This window comes from Anomaloglossus baeobatrachus, chromosome 1 (assembly GCF_048569485.1).
Source record: "Anomaloglossus baeobatrachus isolate aAnoBae1 chromosome 1, aAnoBae1.hap1, whole genome shotgun sequence".
Classification (NCBI taxonomy): Eukaryota; Metazoa; Chordata; class Amphibia; order Anura; family Aromobatidae; genus Anomaloglossus; species Anomaloglossus baeobatrachus.
Window position 1 is genome coordinate 620,200,922 of NC_134353.1, and position 19,254 is coordinate 620,220,175.

The 19,254-nt window shown below is 45.3% G+C and overlaps 1 protein-coding gene across 1 annotated transcript in view; it reads right to left on the reverse strand.

The window, feature by feature from the left end:
* Positions 1–19,254, reverse strand: part of LOC142245804 (contactin-associated protein-like 4) — a 795,990-nt gene that overhangs the window by 32,890 nt on the left and 743,846 nt on the right. The window contains exon 22 of the mRNA XM_075318773.1: positions 7,220–7,441. Coding sequence (XP_075174888.1) covers positions 7,220–7,441 — 222 coding nt within the window. The remainder of the gene's footprint in view (positions 1–7,219; positions 7,442–19,254) is intronic.

The window sequence follows — 19,254 nt, forward strand, 5'->3', positions numbered from 1 at the left end:
AGGGTTACTATGTTTTTATTTATGTTGTTAGGAGCATTAAAGGGGTTGTCCAAATTTGTGATGAGTCTGCAGTCACTCCTTGTGTCACTCTGTGACTGCAGCCTTCTGAATTCTCACAGTGTGCACACTGCACGCTGACAGGATTCTCTGGTGCCGGCGGTGAGAGTGGGAGGTTATGAAGCTGAAAGTATGCGATTTACATAGATGTGGTCACGTGCTGAACAGATATGGTCAATGAAAATTAATTGACTGAGGCTGGAAACATCAAATCAGAATGTGGCTACAAGTATACAAATCTCATACTTTCATACTTGTGCTCACATGATCATCCACTCTCTCCACTGGCACTGGCACACCCCGCCGCCCCACCCCGCTCCTCAACGTTGGCTGGCGGTGCCTGACAGCACCCCCTCGCTCCTCTCCTCACCTCAGAGATACGTACCAGCAAATATTTTCTTACAAAAAAAGCACTGAAGAGTTGTAAGGGACCTCCAAGGCCATTGGGTCCAACTCCATACGAGTGTAGGTTTTCCTAAATTATCCCAGCTATATGTTTATCCAGTTTCCGCTTGAAGATTTCCATTGATGGAGAGCTCACCACCTCCCGTGGTAGCCTGTTTCACTCCCTTACTTCCCTCACTGTCAGAAATGTTTTCCTAATGTTTAATCTGAATCTCCTTCCTTTAAGTTTCATCCCATTGCTTCTTGTACTTCATTGTGCTAATGAAAATAGGGTGGTTCCCTCTGCATTGTGACTACCTTTCAGATAATTGTAGACTGCTATTAAGTCTCCTCTCAGCCTTCTCTTTTTCAAACTAAACATCCCTAGGTGGGGTTTTGTTACGGTTTTGGGTTCCCCCGAGCCTCGAACCACTCCTGCCCTGTACTCATCCCCTACAATGGTGTCAGCTGACTCCCCTGCACCACCATCTGTCGCTTCAGGCTCTTGGCTGCTAGGCGTCAGGTGTCCAGGGTCTTTCGCCATCCTGAGCCTGAGTCCCCGTTTTGCCCTAGCACGCATGCACGGGGTCCCACTGCCTCTACAGGCTCTAAGTGTGGGATTCCCGCTACTGCGCATGCGCGAGACGTCACCAGTGACGCAGTAGCTCCTGATTGGCTGTCGTGGACGTCACCAGTGACATGGTAGCTGCTGATTGGCCATCGATGATGTCACGGGTGACGCGGTGGCCGTGGCAAGCACCATTATCATCTGGCATCTGGCTTGAGTCTAGGTTTTGGCTATAAAGGACCCTGGATGACGTCCGTGGCTGCACAAGGGTCATTATTGCATTAGTGACAGGCTGTGCAGTTATAGTAACCATAGCGCCAATAGCCCTGCAGTGTCTGAGGTGGGGTTGCAAGTGATTATATGAGTGGCAGGCAGGGTTAGGTGTCTGGTGCTCGTCGTGCCAAGATTCGCCGCGAGGCACAGCCAGGGCCAGTTATTCCGCTCCAGTCCTACTGTTCCTGAAGTGAGGTGGCAGCTCAGTGAATTTAAACGAGCTGTTGCAGCTGACCACATGGGCCCCCTACGCACTCTCTAGGCCTCCCTGTCCCATAAACAGGGGAGGTCCGGTGCTTGGTGGTGTGCTGTGAACACCACCGATTGTGTTTTTTATTTTTGTGTCTCTCTGAAGTTGTGCCGTCCGGCCACCTGTTTCTCTGTGGCTTTATCATATGCCCAGAGGACCTCGGGAGACAATTGAGCTATTGTTAGTTTTGCTCCAATCGCCCCCCCCCCCCCCACAACAGGTCTGATCAGGGCGGAGTATAGGGGAATATTTACCTCTCTTGAACTATATTCAATGCTTGTTTTGATACATCCCAGAATTTTGTTGGCCATCTAGCTGCAGCACCGCATTGTTGGCTCATGTTGAATCTGGGTCCACTATTATGGTCAAGTCCTTTTCCCCGGTGCTATCACCTAATTCTATTCCTCCCATACTATATATGCATTTTACATTTCTTTTAACCAGATGTACGACTTTGCATTTGTCCCTATTAAAAACCATTCTGTTCTCCTTAGCCCATCGAGTGTATCTGGATCCCTTTCAATACGATCTCTTTACTTTCTAGTGTTGACTAATCCTCCTATCTTAGTATCATCTGCAAATTTTATGAGTTTCCCAATAATTCCGTTATCCAGATCGTTTATAAAGATATTAAACAGCACTGGCCCAAGGACAGAGGCTTGTGGCCCCCGCTTTTGACTTTCCTCCAGGTTGATGTGTATCTATTTAGTAGTACTCGTTGCGCCCGATCATTAAGCCAGTTTTGAATCTGTCTAACTGATTTTTGGTCAATTCCATACTTTATCTTCTTCTTAATGAGGATGTTAAGTAATACTTTGTCGAATGCCTTACCTAAATCAAGGTATGACATTCCCCTGGTCCAACCAATTATTGACTTTGTTATAGAAGGAAATCTGGTTGGTCTGACAAGATTTATTGGTCATAAAGCCGTGCTGGCTCTGGTTAATTTAAGCCTTCCCATCCAGGTATCTAAGTAAATGTTGTTTGACAATTTACTCAAAGATTTTTCCTGTTATAGAGGTCATGCTTACTGGCCTGTAATTCCCTGGATCCTCCTTTACCCTCATTTTGTAGATAGGAACCACATTTGCTCTTTTCCAATCTAGAGGGACCTTTCCTGTTTTCTATGACTTATTGAAGATTATGGCAAGCGGTAGTATTATTTTGTCAGCTATCTCTTGCAAGACTCTAGAGTATAAATCATTAGAATCTGGGGACTTGGTTTCCTTTAACTTGGCTAAGTGTTGTGTTCTAATATCAATTCTTTGCTTATTGTCAACTTGGACTCCTCCTGACCATCACTTCTATCATGATTATTGTTTATGCTTGCATTCGTTTTTTGGGAGAAGACAGATGCAAAATACGAATTTAGTATCTCCACCTGCTGTTCCACCTTATTGACTGTTTCACTTTTTTGATTCTGCAGGACTCCTATGGTCTCCTTCACATTTCTTCTGCCTTTAACATACCCCCAAAATCCTTCTACCTTACTCTTGGCCTCTTTTGCAAAACTCAATTCATGTTTGGCCTTAGCTCCTTTGATGCTTGTCTTGCAGAGTCTGCAAACTGCCATGTATTCACCCCTAGCTATAACCCCCATCTTCCACTTGATGTACAGTTAGGTCCAGAAATATTTGGACAGTGACACAAGTTTTGTTATTTTAGCTGTTTACAAAAACATGTTCAGAAATACAATTATATATATAATATGGGCTGAAAGTGCACACTCCCAGCTGCAATATGAGAGTTTTCACATCCAAATTGGAGAAAGGGTTTAGGAATCATAGCTCTGTAATGCATAGCCTCCTCTTTTTCAAGGGACCAAAAGTAATTGGACAAGGGACTCTAAGGGCTGCAATTAACTCTGAAGGCATCTCCCTCGTTAACCTGTAATCAATGAAGTAGTTAAAAGGTCTGGGGTTGATTACAGGTGTGTGGTTTTGCATTTGGAAGCTGTTGCTGTGACCAGACAACATGCGGTATAAGGAACTCTCAATTGAGGTGAAGCAGAACATCCTGAGGCTGAAAAAAAAAGAAAAAATCCATCAGAAAGATAGCAGACATGCTTGGAGTAGCAAAATCAACAGTCGGGTACATTCTGAGAAAAAAGGAATTGACTGGTGAGCTTGGGAACTCAAAAAGGCCTGGGCGTCCACGGATGACAACAGTGGTGGATGATCGCCGCATACTTTCTTTGGTGAAGAAGAACCCATTAACAACATCAACTGAAGTCCAGAACACTCTCAGTGAAGTAGGTGTATCTGTCTCTAAGTCAACAGTAAAGAGAAGACTCCATGAAAGTAAATACAAAGGGTTCACATCTAGATGCAAACCATTCATCAATTCCAAAAATAGACAGGCCAGAGTTAAATTTGCTGAAAAACACCTCATGAAGCCAGCTCAGTTCTGGAAAAGTATTCTATGGACAGATGAGACCAAGATCAACCTGTACCAGAATGATGGGAAGAAAAAAGTTTGGAGAAGAAAGGGAACGGCACATGATCCAAGGCACACCACATCCTCTGTAAAACATGGTGGAGGCAACATGATGGCATGGGCATGCATGGCTTTCAATGGCATTGGGTCACTTGTGTTTATTGATGACATAACAGCAGACAAGAGTAGCCGGATGAATTCTGAAGTGTACCGGGATATACTTTCAGCCCAAATTCAGCCAAATGCCGCAAAGTTGATCGGACGGCGCTTCATAGTACAGATGGACAATGACCCCAAGCATACAGCCAAAGCTACCCAGGAGTTCATGAGTGCAAAAAAGTGGAACCTTCTGCAATGGCCAAGTCAATCACCTGATCTTAACCCAATTGAGCATGCATTTCACTTGCTCAAATCCAGACTTAAGACGGAAAGACCCACAAACAAGCAAGACCTGAAGGCTGCGGCTGTAAAGGCCTGGCAAAGCATTAAGAAGGAGGAAACCCAGTGTTTGGTGATGTCCATGGGTTCCAGACTTAAGGCAGTGATTGCCTCCAAAGGATTCGCAACAAAATATTGAAAATAAAAATATTTTGTTTGGGTTTGGTTTATTTGTCCAATTACTTTTGACCTCCTAAAATGTGGAGTGTTTGTAAAGAAATGTGTACAATTCCTACAATTTCTATCAGATATTTTTGTTCAAACCTTCAAATTAAACGTTACAATCTGCACTTGAATTCTGTTGTCGAGATTTCATTTCAAATCCAATGTGGTGGCATGCAGAGCCCAACTCGCGAAAATTGTGTCACTGTCCAAATATTTCTGGACCTAACTGTATGTTTCCTATTTCTTTTTAAGCAGTTGATGTAACTTTTTGTTCATCCATCTTGGTTTCTTTAGGACTTTCCCATTTTTCTTCCTGTTAGGTATTGTTAGTTCTTGTGCATTAAAGATTTCCTTACGGAAGATTTCCCATCCTTCGTGTGCAGTTTTGTGCCTAAGGCGGGCTTTGCACACTACGACATCGCAGGTGCGATGTCGGTGGGGTCAAATTGAAAGTGACGCACATCCGGCATCGCATGTGACATCGCAGTGTGTAAAGCCTAGATGATACGATTAACGAGCGCAAAAGCGTCGTAATCGTATCATCGGTGCAGCATCGGCGTAATCCATAATTACGCTGACGCGACGGTCCGATGTTGTTCCTCGCTCCTGCGGCAGCACACATCGCTGTGTGTGAAGTCGCAGGAGCAAGGGACATCTCCTACCAGCGTCAACGCGGATTCCGTAGGTTATGCGGGAGGAAGGAGGTGGGCGGGATGTTTACATCCTGCTCATCTCCGCCCCTCCGCTCCGATTGGCCGCCTGCCGTGTGACGTCGCAGTGATGCCGCACGACCCGCCCCCTTAATAAGGAGGTGGGTAGCCAGCCAGAGCGACGGTCGCAGGGCAGGTGAGTGCATGTGAAGCTGGCGTAGTGATAATTTTCGCTACGCCAGCTTTCACAAGATATTGTACCTGCGACGGGGGCGGGGACTATCGCGTGCGACATCGCAGCATCGGCTTGCGATGTCGCAACGTGCAAAGCCCGCCTAAGAATTAGGTGTCATGGAATTTTACCAATCTTTGCCTTTTGGCCCTTGAAGTCCACTCTGCTAAAATCAAGCCTTGAAGTCTGTGTCTTCTCAGGTGTTCCCCCCTCTTGCAACCCCAAATTCAAGGAAAGCATGATCACTGAGTCCCAGTGTCCCTGCTACCCTTAGTACCTCAACCAGATCCTCGTTATTTGTTAGGACTTAAGGGTGCTTTACATGCTGCGATCTCACTAGCGAGATCGCTAGCGGGCGTACCCGCCCCCGTCTGTTGTGCGGCACAGGTAAATCGCTGCCCGTGGCGCACAACATTGCTTACACCCGTCACACGGACTTACCTTTCCTGCGACGTCACTGTGGCCGGCGAACCGCCTCCTTTCTAAGGGGGCGGTTCATACGATGTCACAGCGACATCACACGGCAGCCGTCCAATAGAAGCGGAGGGGCGGAGATGAGCGGAACGAACATCCCGCCCACCTCCTTCCTTCCTCATTGCAGGCGGCCGCAGGTACGAGGTTGTTCCTTGTTCCTGCGGTGTCACACATAGCGATTTGTGCTGCCGCAGGAACGACAAACAACCTCGCTACTGACCAGATTTTTGGTAAATGAACGACGTATCACAGACCAACGATTTTTGCCTCTTTTGCGATCGTTTAAGGTCGCTCATAGGTGTTACACGCTGCGATGTCGCTAACGATGCCGGATGTGCGTCACAAACACCGTGACCTTGACAATACATCGTTAGCGATGTTGCAGCATGTAAATGGCCCTTAAGTCAAAGATGGCTGTTCCCCTCATATTTTCTTTTACCAGCTGGGAGAGGAAGTTATTATATTCTTCAGGAAGGGATGGAGTAAAGTCTCCTCTGCATCTAAAGTGGCCAGTGCACAGTCGTGAGTGCGTGAAAAAAGAGCTCCCCCATACCCCACCTACGTACGTTTCGCCTCTTGGGATGCCTTCTCCCTCCCTGAGGAAGCCAGATTTGGGTACTTCATCCCAAGAGGCGAAACTTACCTAGGTGGGGTATGGAGGAGCTCTTTTTTCAACACTCAGGACTGCACTGGCCAATTTAGATGCACTGGCCACTTTATATTGTTACATCTTTCGGCATCATGCCATCTGACCTGATTTTTTTTGATCCAAGAAGGGTGTTTTGGGAGGTCTTATTTATAAGTATTTATTGCATGCACTTGTACTTTTTATATATTATCTTTGAGAATTGCCCTGACATCTTACCCTCATGGTGTGTTTTTGTAAATCGGTCCTACTCTAAATTAATCTGTACTGTTGTCATGTTTTGCGTATCACATCCCTCTGTGCTTTTATCCCCTCTTTTTGCTGGTTGCACATAAAATACTCTAATAAACATATATTTACTTTTTTGGCACTTTGTGACTCTTGTCCTCTTACTTTTCATATGTCTGTTTGAGTCTGTGCCATGGTCTTAATGACCAGTTTGGGCTAAGTTATGCCCAGTATGATTTCTTGTACTGCTGTATGGGGGTCCCTATATTTAACATTGTACAATCATACAATATTTTTATTATACATTCCTTTTAAATGATAATTATGAAAATGGGGTAATAGAGGAATAGAAGGAAAAACTGCTTTGCATAAGTTATTATACTTTAATATCAAATAAATGATGTGAGTGTAAAATTACCTGCAAACGAGTGGGTTGTTTCACCAGTTCCTGCATCCACCCCATTCACTGATCCACAACTAGATTCTATAATTCTCCCCTTTATTATTATTTGAGAAGTGAGATTCTTTTTGAAAGCCGTCTTTAGTGGTACGATGTTATTGAAACGCACAGAAGAAAGGCACCCAATAAATCCATTAGCTCCGGCCTTCATAGTCTCTGGGTCAATATCAGTGTCCTCAGCTGCAAAAATAAAACACCAATGTATAATAACATACCTATATATTAGCAGTTTCATTTCTTTCTCTCATCAACAAAGCACATTTTTCATGGATGACCATGAATTTGAGTAATGAGCAATTAATAACTGTGCATTATAAGAACAATATGTCCATAAAGTATTATACCCAAATATGGATAACTAGTGCTTAAAGCATAACCGTAGTTACATTTTTTTTTAATAAATTCATAACATGCATGAAAATAAGCAACTTTGGAATATACTGTATTAGATAAATCTGTTTTTTTCTCTTCCACAGAATTGATCAGTCATTCAGTGAAGATTTTCCCATTACTGAGATAGGTGATGGCAGTTGTTACTGATGAGATTTTATGATGATGAAAGTTGGGAGGAGCTAGAGACAGAGGGAGGAGCTAGATGCAGAAATAGGAGCTAGAGGTAAAGGGAGGAACTAGAGGCAGAACTCCACCCCTCTTCTATCTGCATTAAATCTCATCAGCACCAACCACTATCTACTATCTCAGTAATCTCAAAGTATTCACAGATTTTACCAGATTTTACCTCAGAACTGAGAATTTTGATAATGACTGGTTAGTTCTGGTAGGGAAAGAAGCAGATTTGTCTAAAAAGACATATTACAAATTTGCTTATTTTCATGTATACTAATGATTTATGAAATGAAAATTAAAGCGACGGTTACGGTTTAAACATTTGCAGCCATACCACTCAACATTAAAATGTATCTGTTTGCAATATTATTTTATTATTTTATAAAGAAAAAATTCCAGCGCTCTCCAAAAAAAATACTCCACTTTATTAGAAAATACTTTAAATCCAGCATAACAGCACATGATTAGAGATGAGTGATGTTCGAGGCTCGAGGTTCGCCAATTTTATGTTTGAGTGATTTTGGGGGCTGTTCGAGACGTTCGACGAACTCGAGCTTTTTGCTGAAAGCTCGACAGTTCGAGTTACGTTCGAGAACAGGTTCGAGCACCAAAAACGTGGCTTTTCACGGTAAGGCTATGTGCACATGTTGCTGTCTGCATGCGTCCTGCGTCCCCAGCACAATCCATTTCTCTTTCCTACTCACCGATCACGGGCGTCTCGCTGCACGGCTGTCACAAATCTCCAGTGGCATTTCCTCTTTTGAAAATGGCTGCCGCTTCATTATTCAATTAGTTATTCTGTGCTTTCCCCGCCCACTGGTGCCCTTGATTGGTTGCAGTCAGACACGCCCCCACGATGAGTGACAGCTGTGTCACTGCAACCAATTACAGCCGCCGGCGGGGGGGGGTCTATATTGTGCAGTAAAATGAATAAATAAATAATAAAAAAAAATGCAGTTCCCCCATATTTGATACCAGGCAGGATAAAGCCACATGGCTGGAGGCTGGTATTGTCAGGATGGGGAGCTCCACATTATGGGGAGCCCTCCAGCCTAACAATATCACCCAGCAGCCGGCCCGGAATTGCCGCATCCATTAGATGTGACAGTCCTGGGACTCCACCCAGCTCATCCCGAATTGCCCTGGTGCGGTGACAATCGGGGTAATAATGAGTTAATCATGCCAGGCGTCTCCCCGAGATACCTTCCATGATTAAACTGTAAGTGAAAGTAAATAAACACACACAACGAAAAATCCTTTATTTGGGAAAAAAAGACAAAAAACACCTCATTTACCTCTTTATTGATCCCAAAACAACAATCAAGGTCTGAAGTAATCCACACGAAAATGTCAGCTCTGCTACATGAAGATGCAGAGAGCGATCTGTGCCCTCTCCACGTAGCACCTGAACTGAAACGCGCTGTAATCTGAGACTTCAGTCTCCAATGCCGAAGTCAAGATTACCAAATCTGCCTATGTTTTTCATTAGAAGCAGTAGCTCAATGGTTAGAGCGCTTGACTCAAAAGCATTAGTTCACGAGTTCTAGTGCCGGTAAAAAATTTAACATATTTTTAATTTTAAATTAGAATTAATTACAGTGCTGGCCAAAAGTATTGGCACCCCTGCAATTCTGTCAGATAATACTCAGTTTCTTCTTGAAAATGATTGCAATCACAAATTCTTTGGTATTATTATCTTCATTTAATTTGTCTTCAATAAAAAAAAAAGCCAAAAACATAAACATTTATGTTTATGGCATAAAGCCAAATTGGATATAATTCCACACCAAACATAAAAAAGGGCGTAGAAAAAAGTATTGGCACTGTTGGAAAAATCATGTGATGCTTCTCTAATTTGTGTAATTAACAGCCCATGTAACCTACCTGTGGCACCTAACAGGTGTTGGCAATAACTAAATCACACTTGCAGCCAGTTGACATGGATTAAAGTTGACTCAACCTCTGTCCTGTATCCTTGTGTGTACCACATTGAGCATGGAGAAAAGAAAGAAGACCAAAGAACTGTCTGAAGACTTGAGAATCCAAATTGTGAGGAAGCATGAGCAATCTCAAGGCCATCTCCAAAGACCTGAAAGTTCCTGTGTCTACGGTGCGCAGTGTCATCAAGAAGTTTAAAGCCCATGGTACTGTGACTAACCTCCCTAGATGTGGAAGGAAAAGAAAAATTGACGAGAGATTTCAATGCAAGATTGTGTGGATGGTGGACAAAGAACCTCGACTAACATCCAAACAAGTTCAAGCTGTCCTGCAGTCCGAGGGTACAACAGTGTCAACCTGTACTATCCGTCGGCATCTGAATGAAAAGGACTGTATGGTCGAATACCCAGGAAGAACCCACTTCTTACCCCGAGACATAAAAAAGCCAGGCTGGAGTTTGCCAAAACTTACCTGAGAAAGCCTAAAACGTTTTGGAAGAATGTTCTCTGGTCAGATGAGACAAAAGTAGAGCTTTTAGGGAAAAGCCATCAACATAGAGTTGACAGAAAAAAAAAAGAGGCATTCAAATAAAAGAACATGGTCCCTACAGACATACATGGCGGAAGTTCCCTGATGTTTTGGGGTTGCTTTGCTGCCTCTGGCACTGGACTGCTTGACCGTGTGCATGGGATTATGAAGTCTGAAGACTGCCAACAAATTTTGCAGGATAATCTAGGGCCCAGTGTGAGAAAGCTGGGTCTTCCTCAGAGATCATGGGTCTTCCAGCAGGACAATGACCCAAAACACACTTCAAAAAGCACTAGAAAATGGTTTGCTAGAAAGCGCTGGAGACTACTAAAGTGGCCAGCAATGAGTCCAGACCTGAATCCCATAGAACACCTGTGAAGAGATCTCAAAATGGCAGTTTGGAGAAGGCACCCTTCAAATCTCAGGAACCTGGAGCAGTTTGCCAAAGAAGAATGGTCTAAAATTCCAGGAGAGCATTGTAAGAAACTCATTGATGGTTACCGGAAGCGGTTGTTCGCAGTTATTTTGGTTAAAGGTTGTGTAACCAAGTATTAGGCTAAGGGTGCCAACACTTTTGTCTGGCCCATTTTTGGAGTTTTGTGTGAAATGATCAATGATTTGATTTTTGTTTCATTCTCTTTTGTGTTTTTTCATTGCACTCAAAATAAATGAAGTTAATAATACCAAAGAATTTGTTATTGCAATAATTTTCAAGAAGAAACTGAGTATTATCTGACAGATGTGCCAATACTTTTGGCCAGCACTGTATTTATAATTTCATTTAATTTAATTATGCACTGAGGGGAGGAGCCGGACATGTGAGCTAAACCTCTAAAATCGGAGCAGTTCACGGAATGAGGCTGCATTGCTCTCTCGCTCTCTCTCTTTGTCTCTCTCAGTCTCTCAGTCTCATTCTCTCGGTCTCTCAGTCTCACTCTCTATCAGTCCCTCTCTCTCTTTTTCTCGTTCTCTCTCTTTTTCTCGCTCTCTTTTTCTCAGTCTCTCTTTTTCTCTTTTTCCCTCTCTCTCGCTCTCTCTCTATCTCTTCTATCTCCTCTATCTCTTCTCTCTCTCCCCTCTCTCTTTTCTTTCTCTCCTCTCTCGCTTCTCTCTCTCTCTCTCTGTCTCTCTCAGTCTCTCAATCTCTCAGCATCTATGTCTGTCTCTGTCTCTCTCAGTCTCTCTCTTTTTCTCTCTCTCTTTCTCTCTTTTTCTCAGTCTCTCTTTTTCTATTGTTCCCCCTCTCTCTCTCCTCTCTCTCTTCTTTCTCTCTCTTCTCTCTATCTCTACCATCTCTCTCTCCTCTCTCTCTTCTCTCTTTCTCTCTCTCAGTCTCTCTGTCTCTCAGTCTCTCTCTCTCAGTCTCTCTCTCTCTCTCAGTCTCTCTCAGCATCTATCTCTCTCTCTCTTTGTCTCTCTGAGTCTCTCTCAGTCTCTCTCTCTCTTTTTCTCTCTTTCTTTTTCTGTCTCTCTTTTTCTCTTTTCCCCACCCTCTCTCTCTTTCTCTCTCTCTCTCTCTTTTTCCTCTCTCTCTTCTCTCTCCTCTCTCTGTTTTCTCTCTCGCTTTCTTTTCTCTCTCTTCTCTCTCTCTCTCCTCTCTCTTTTCTCTTTCTCTCCTCTCTCTCTTTTCTCTCTCTCTCCTCTCTCTTCTCTCTCCTCTCTTCCCCTTTCTCTCTTTTCTCTCTCTTTTCACTCTCTTTTTTCTCTCTCTCTTCTCTCTCTTTTTACTCTCTCTTCTTTCTCTCTCTCTCTGACCTGGCGATGATCAGCTGATGCGGTCACCTGACGGAATCAGCTGACACTATAAGTCAAGCGGTGAGGCTGGCTTTTTACCGTCCGGCTGGCTAAACTATCAGCTGATGCTGTCGGACAGGAGTTTACACAGAAGTGTGTAGTTTTTTGGGGTTTTTTATACAATCAGCTGCTGTGTCATGTGATTCAGGCCCTTGAACCTGACACATCATCTGATCGCTTTGCCTTCCAGCAAACCGATCAAATGATATTGGATCCGGATTGGATGGCGCGGGACCCTTGACCCAGGATTACTGCTGAGGGGGGTTCTGTATTTCAATAAAGATGGAGTCACTAATTGTGTTGTGTTATATTTCTAATAAAAATATTTTTCTGTGTGTTGTGGTTTTTTTTGTCTGTACTAGAAATTCATGGTGGACATGTCTAATATTAGCGTGACACCATGAACTTCAAGCTTAGGGACAGTTGATATATACAGCTAGCCCTAACCCCATTATTACTCAGCGAGCCACCTGTCACCAGGTCAGCTGGAAGAGTTGGATACAGTGCCAGAAGTTGGTGCTTCTATGAAAGCCCCATTTTATGGGGCGGCTGCGGACTGCAATTAGCAGCAGGGGTGCCCACAAAGCTTGGGCACCCTGAGCTGCGGATTCCAATCCCCAGCTGCCTAGTTGTACCTGGCTGGACACAAAAATTGGGCGAAGCCCACGTCATTTTTTTTAATTATTTCATGAAATTCATGAAATAAACAAAAAGGGCTTCCCTATATTTTTGGTTCCCAGCTGGGTACAAATAGGCAGCTGGGGGCAGCCCGTAGCTGCCTGCTGTACCTGGCTAGCATACAAAAACATGGTGAAGCCCACTGCATACAGTGTTGGATGGAGTATGCTGAGCCTTGTAGTTCTGCAGCTGCTGTCTGCTGTCCGTCTGTATGGAGGAGAGCAGACAGCAGCTGCAGAACTACAAGGCTCAGGATGCTCCATTCACTAGTGTATGCAGGAGAGCAGACAGCAGCTGCAGAACTACAAGACTCAGCATAATCCATGCAGGACTGTATGCAGGAGTTTTTTGCCCACCAAAAAAATGACGTGGGCTTTGCCATATTTTTGCATGCTAGCCAGGTACAGCAGGCAGGTACAGCTGCCCCCAACCCCCAGATGCCTATATATACCTGGCTGGGAACTAAAAAAATAGGGAAGCCCTTTTTTTAATTATTTCATGAATTTCATGAAATAATTAAAAAAAAAAATCGACATGAGCTGCGCCACATTTTTGTGTCCAGCCGGGTACAACTAGGCAGCTGGGGATTGTAATCCGCAGCACAGGTTAGCCCGAGCGTTCTGGGCCCCTCTGCTGCGAATAGCAGTCCGCTGCCGCCCCAGAAAATGGCGCTTTCATAGAAGTGCCATCATCTGGCGCTGTATCCAACTCTTCCAGCTGCCCTGAAGCCGGGTGGCTCGCTGGGTAATAAGGAGTTAATACTAGCTTTGTTTTACTAGCTAGTATTAAGCCAGAGATTCTTAATGTCAGGCAAGTTTGACCCGGCCATTAAGATTCTCCAATAAAGGGTTAAAAAAAAAGACACCACACAGAGAAAAAATACTTTAATAGAAATAACTACACAGACACATTAGAGACTGGTCTTCTGTCTTCTTTCTCCTTCAACCCATGCAGCTCTGCTACATCAGACAGCGCTGCATGGGAGGAAGACGCTGCTGCTCCCCATGCAGTCTATTCACTCAGAGAGAGTGAACAGAGGCTGCAGGCTGTAAGCGGTGACGTCACCGCTGACAAGCGGGTTACCATAGCAATGGTGCTTTGATCACATGATTCCCGCTGCCGTTGCGGGCTGCAAGTGGTGACGTCACAACTGACTGACGGGTTACAATAGCAACGGTGCTTCGATCACATGACTCCCGGTGCCGCTATTTACCGGCTGTGACAGCTAGTCCCTGCATGTGGGCTGACTCTGTAAAGAGCGCACACATGCAGGAATGGGGAGTCGACCATGTGTCAGAGCATTTTGCCGGTACACGGACATGCTAGAACGATCACCGCGTATCGGAGGGATGCACTGACAGGACCTAGCATGACGTCATAGTCATGTGATCAGTCTGTAGCCAATGAGATAATAGACACGTGACTAGAGATGAGCCACCCCCTGGAGTTCGAGTTCGGTTCGGTTCGTCGAACGGTTCCCCGTTCGACGAGCAGTTCAACGAGCCGTTCGACGAACCTCTCAAACCCCATTGAAAACAATGGGAGGCCATCACAAACACATAAAAACACATTATAAATGTACACATACAGTTAATAAACATTGCCATAACACTTACCAGTGCCCGTGATGCATCCTGCACTCTGTCTCCCGCCGCTTTTCCATCGGTAATTGCTGCGTCCTCCCGGTAACCAGCAGTGATGCAGGACCTATTGTGACGTCAGAATAGCCATGTGACCACTCACGTGTCTATTATCTCCTTGGCTACAGACTGGTCACATGGCTTTGATGTCATGCTAGGTCCTGTCATTGCACTCTCCGGTACACGGTGCACGTTTGTGTACCGCCGTGTACCGGCGACATGCTCTGGCACACGGTCGACTCCCCGTTCTGCTTCCCCGTTCCATTATTGACCGGCTAACAGCCGCAGCGGCACCGGGAATCACGTGATCGGAGCACCGTTGCTATGGAAACCCGTCTGTCAGCGGTGACGTTACCGCTAACAGCCAGCAGCACTGATCACTCACGGAGTGAAAAGCCTGCATGGGGAGCAGCGTCTTTCTCCCATTCAGTGCTGCTGATGGAGCAGAGCTGCATGTGTTGAAGGAGAAGGAAGACAGAAGACCGTGGAGGGATAAGAGGGAGTAATAAACATAGAGTCTCTAATGTGTCTGTGTATTTATTGCTATTAAAGTATTTTTTCTCTGTGTGGTGTCTTTTTTTTAACCCTTTATTGGAGATTCTTAATGGCCGGGTCAAACTAGAAAAACAAAGCTAGTATTAACTTATTATTACCCAGCAAGCCACCCGGCTTCAGGGCTGCTAAAAGAGTTGGATACAGTGCCAGATGATGGCGCTTCTTTGAGAGCGCCATTTTCTGGGGCAGCTGCGAAATGCAATTCGCAGCAGAGGGGCCCAGAAACATCGGGCTAACCTGTGCTGCGGACACAAATCCCCAGTTGCCTAGTTGTACCCGGCTGGACACAAAAATGGGGCGAAGCCCACGTGTTTTTATTTTTTTAATCATTTCATGAAATTCATGAAATAATTTAAAAAAGGGCATCCCTATATTTTTAGTTCCCAGCCGGGTACAATTAGGCAGCTGGGGGGGTGGGGGCAGCTGTACCTGCCTGCTGTACGAGGCTAGCATACAAAAATATGGCGAAGCACACATCAATTTTTTTTGTCGTTTTTTGGCAAAAAAAATAAAAAATGCTTCCCTGGATTTTCCATTGCCAGTGAAGGTAACACCAAGCAGTGGGGGTTAGCAGCCAGTAGCTGCTTGGGTTACCCTTAGCTAGCAATACAAAAAATGCAGCGGGAGCCCATATATATTTTTTTTTAATTATTTATTTAAATAAATAAAAAAAAGGGCTTCCCTGTATTTTGATTGCTGGACATCACAGTGCTGTAAAAATAAATCATTAAAAAAAAATGACGTAGCGCTAAGCGGCATTTTTGATTCTCAGCGCAGATAAAGCAGACAGCTATGGGTTGCCATGCCCACCTGCCTGGCGTTACCTTGGCTGGCAATCAAAATACAGGGAACCCCATAAATTTTTTTTATTTAAAAAAATAGTTAAAAAAAAAACTACGTTGGGTCCCCCCATTTTTCATAGCCAGCTAGGGTAAAGCAGACGGCTGTAGCCTGAAAACCACAGCTGGCAGCTTTGCCGTGGTTGGGGATCCAATGTGGAGGTCACCCCAGGCTCTTTTTTTATAATTATTTTATAAATATTAATAATTACAAAAAAAGCGTAGGGTCCCCCCCAAATTGGATAACCAGCCAAGGTAAAGCGGACAGCTGTGGCCTGGTATTCTCAGGGTGGGAAGGTCCATAGTTATTGACCCTTCACCGCCTAATAAAAGCAGGCCGCAGGCGCCCCAGAAGTGGCGCATCCACTAGATGCGCCAATCCTGGCGCTTCACCCCAGCTCATCCCGTGCCCTGGTGCAGTGGCAAATGGGGTAATAAATGGGGTTGATACTAGCTGTAAGGTCACCTGACATCAAGCCCAGCAGTTTGTGATGTCATGGCGTCTATCAAATACCCGACATCACAAACTGTCAGTACTAACAAAACAAATAGACAAAAAAAAATGTGTTTGAAAAAACACTCCCGAAAACATTCCCTCTTTCACCAATTTATTGTAAGGAAAAAAATAAGGAGGTCCCACAATGACTCTGGACCAGCTAGAATATGAGGGGACACGCTCAGGGAACGTATCCCCCATTTTCTAGGAGTGCAGACCCTCCATGTGAGGAGTGTGGGTGCAATGAATCTGCACCCACCCTCCCCGGGTCCACAGCAGCAGAGTCCATGTCGCAATTGTTGCTACCAAAGCTGCAATGCCCTGCTCATGAGGTAAGGACATGCCTAATCAGGATAACTATTCTACATTTCCAAATATTGGTATTTTTTTATATTATTGCTATTCCACCTATTATATATTGGGGATAGGATCTTGGAGATGGAATACCCCTTTAAGTCCAGTTATCCAGCTGAATGAATACTAAACAACAGAGCTCGCTATTTAGCCATGTTTTCTTGTGACGTATAACGGACTCTCATGTTTGGTAGTCGTTCAGCAGGGCAACTTAAAATCAAATACCTCCATTTGAAAATGTAGTATAGCTCTCCTGATCAACAATGTTCCTTACCTCACAAGCAGGGCATTGTAGTTGCTTACAGATGCATGGTTACCGCTACTCACTGTATCTGAAACCAGGAAGCTGAGCTGACAGCCGCTCTGTGCTTGCGGCAGCGTCTATTGTGAAGGAGGGGGCCGCGGTGGATCAACGCTGCACAGGTACCATGGGACACCGGTGGGATTATAGGGGTTGTCCTGGCAGGGCCAGGGGAGGACTTTTCTGTCGCATGTGTCATGGCAAATGCGACAGAAATCAGAGGAGTAGGGTGAATGCGGCCGGCGCACTGCTTTGCGCGTGGCCATCTTGGATTTCTGAGAGGGGGGAGGGGGGGCACTTTGTCGACACCAGGGGACCAGAGGGGACCGGGGACGAGATTTATCTCCCAACTGACATGTTTGCTCATGCCAGAGGGGAGATAAATATTTTTTTACCGGCGCTGTCATTTACTGTAACGTGATCATCGGTACACGGTGTATACCGGTGATCACGTGAGCAGGGACCGGAAAAAATGGCCTGAATTATGATCTCCAGGGTCTCAGCTACCCCTGAAACCCCGGAGATTTTCTGATGCTCGGGGCGCTATTTACTTATTTTTGCCTTCTGTTTATAAACGGCAGATCAGAATAAGGCTTCATTCACACGACCGATCCGTTTTTGCGATCCGCAAAAAACGGTCCTTTCTTTCACGGGTGCATCCGTGTGGCATCCGTTTCCATTCCGTATACGGTCCGTATGTCATCTGTTTGTCATCCGTGTGCCTTCTGATTTTTTTGCGTACTGCAAAAAAACTGAAGGAGGGAAAATAAATAAATTTACCCAGGATCCATAGCTTCAACCTACATGAGGCGGTCACATGTTCACTCCAGTGCCATTTTCTACTGCTTTTCACAGCGTAGAGCACTCTGGTGATTTTCTTGTGCTTGTACACTTCATATCAGTCTTTTCTGTCATTATAATGGCAGAAAGACACATCATGTCCCACTCTCCTGCATTTTGTAATTTTGCACTCTTTGGTGCCTTTCATGTGGCACTAAGAGGTGCTTAGCCTTGTATTTACCAAAAAAAAAATAAAAAAAAAAAAAATGACGTGGGGTTCCCCCTATTTTTGATATCCAGCTAGGGTAAAGCAGACGGCTGCAGCCTGCAGACCACAGCTGGCAGCTTCACCTTGGCTGGTAATCCAAAACTGAGGGCTCCCCACGCTGTTATTTTAAATTAAATAAATAATTAAAAAAAAAAAAAAACATGTGGGGGTCCCCCCAAAATTGGATCACCAGCCAAGGTAAAGCAGACAGCTGGGGTCTGATATTCTCAGAGTAGGGAGGTCCATGGTTATTGGACTCTCTCCAGCCTTAAAATAGCAGGCCGCAGCCGCCCAAGAAGTGGCGCATCTATTATATGCGCCAATGCTGGTGCTTCGCCCCAGCTCATCCCGTTGCCCTGGTGCAGTGGCAAACGTGGTAATATATGGGGTTAATACCAGATGTGTAATGTCATCTGGCATCAAACCCTGGGGTTCGTGAGGTCAGGCGTCTATCAGATACCCGACATCACCAACCCAGTCAGTAATAAAAAAAAAATAGATGACAAACACATTTTTATTTGGAAAAACACTCCCCAAAATATTTATTAGAAAGAAAAACAAATCCAGGTCTGGTGTAATCCAAGGGGTTCCCATGACGATCCATACCATAGTCACTGTCCCAGTCAATGAAGAACAGAATGTTCCCCATTGGCTGGGAGAGCAGTGCAGTGACCTGAGCTAACATCAATGGGTCAGCCCAGGTCACTGCAGGGAATGACAAGTGCTGCTGTCAGGAGTGAGGTACATTACCTGCGGTGACGATGTCCTGCACTGCTGACGTCAGCGCTGTCACTGACTTCAATGACCGCCGCCTTCACAGCCAAGTATCGCAGAAGCCTGTGATGTCACTGCTAGTCACAGTCTCGGTCGGCAGAGAAAGGAAATGTGAAGTGGCAGCCATGGAGGACAGTGACAGCGCTGAGTTCGGGAGGGCAGGACTTCACCACTGCAGGTAAGCCGAGCGGGGCCATGTGTGCGGAGTGCGAGGTGGGTGGAGCCAAGCGGGGTAATGTGTGTGGAGTGCGAGGTGGGTGGAGCCTAGCGGGGCAATGTGTGCGGAGTGTGAGGTGGGTGGAGCTAAGCGGGGTAATGTGTGCGGAGTGCAAGGTGGCTGGAGCTAAGCGGGGTAATGTGTGCGGAGTGTGAGGTGGGTGGAGCCAAGCGGGGCCATGTGTGTTGGTGGCGGTGTGTGGAGTCTGGCGGGGGCAAGTGCATGGACGGCAGAGTGTGAAGTCGGTGTAGCCCAGCGGGGCCA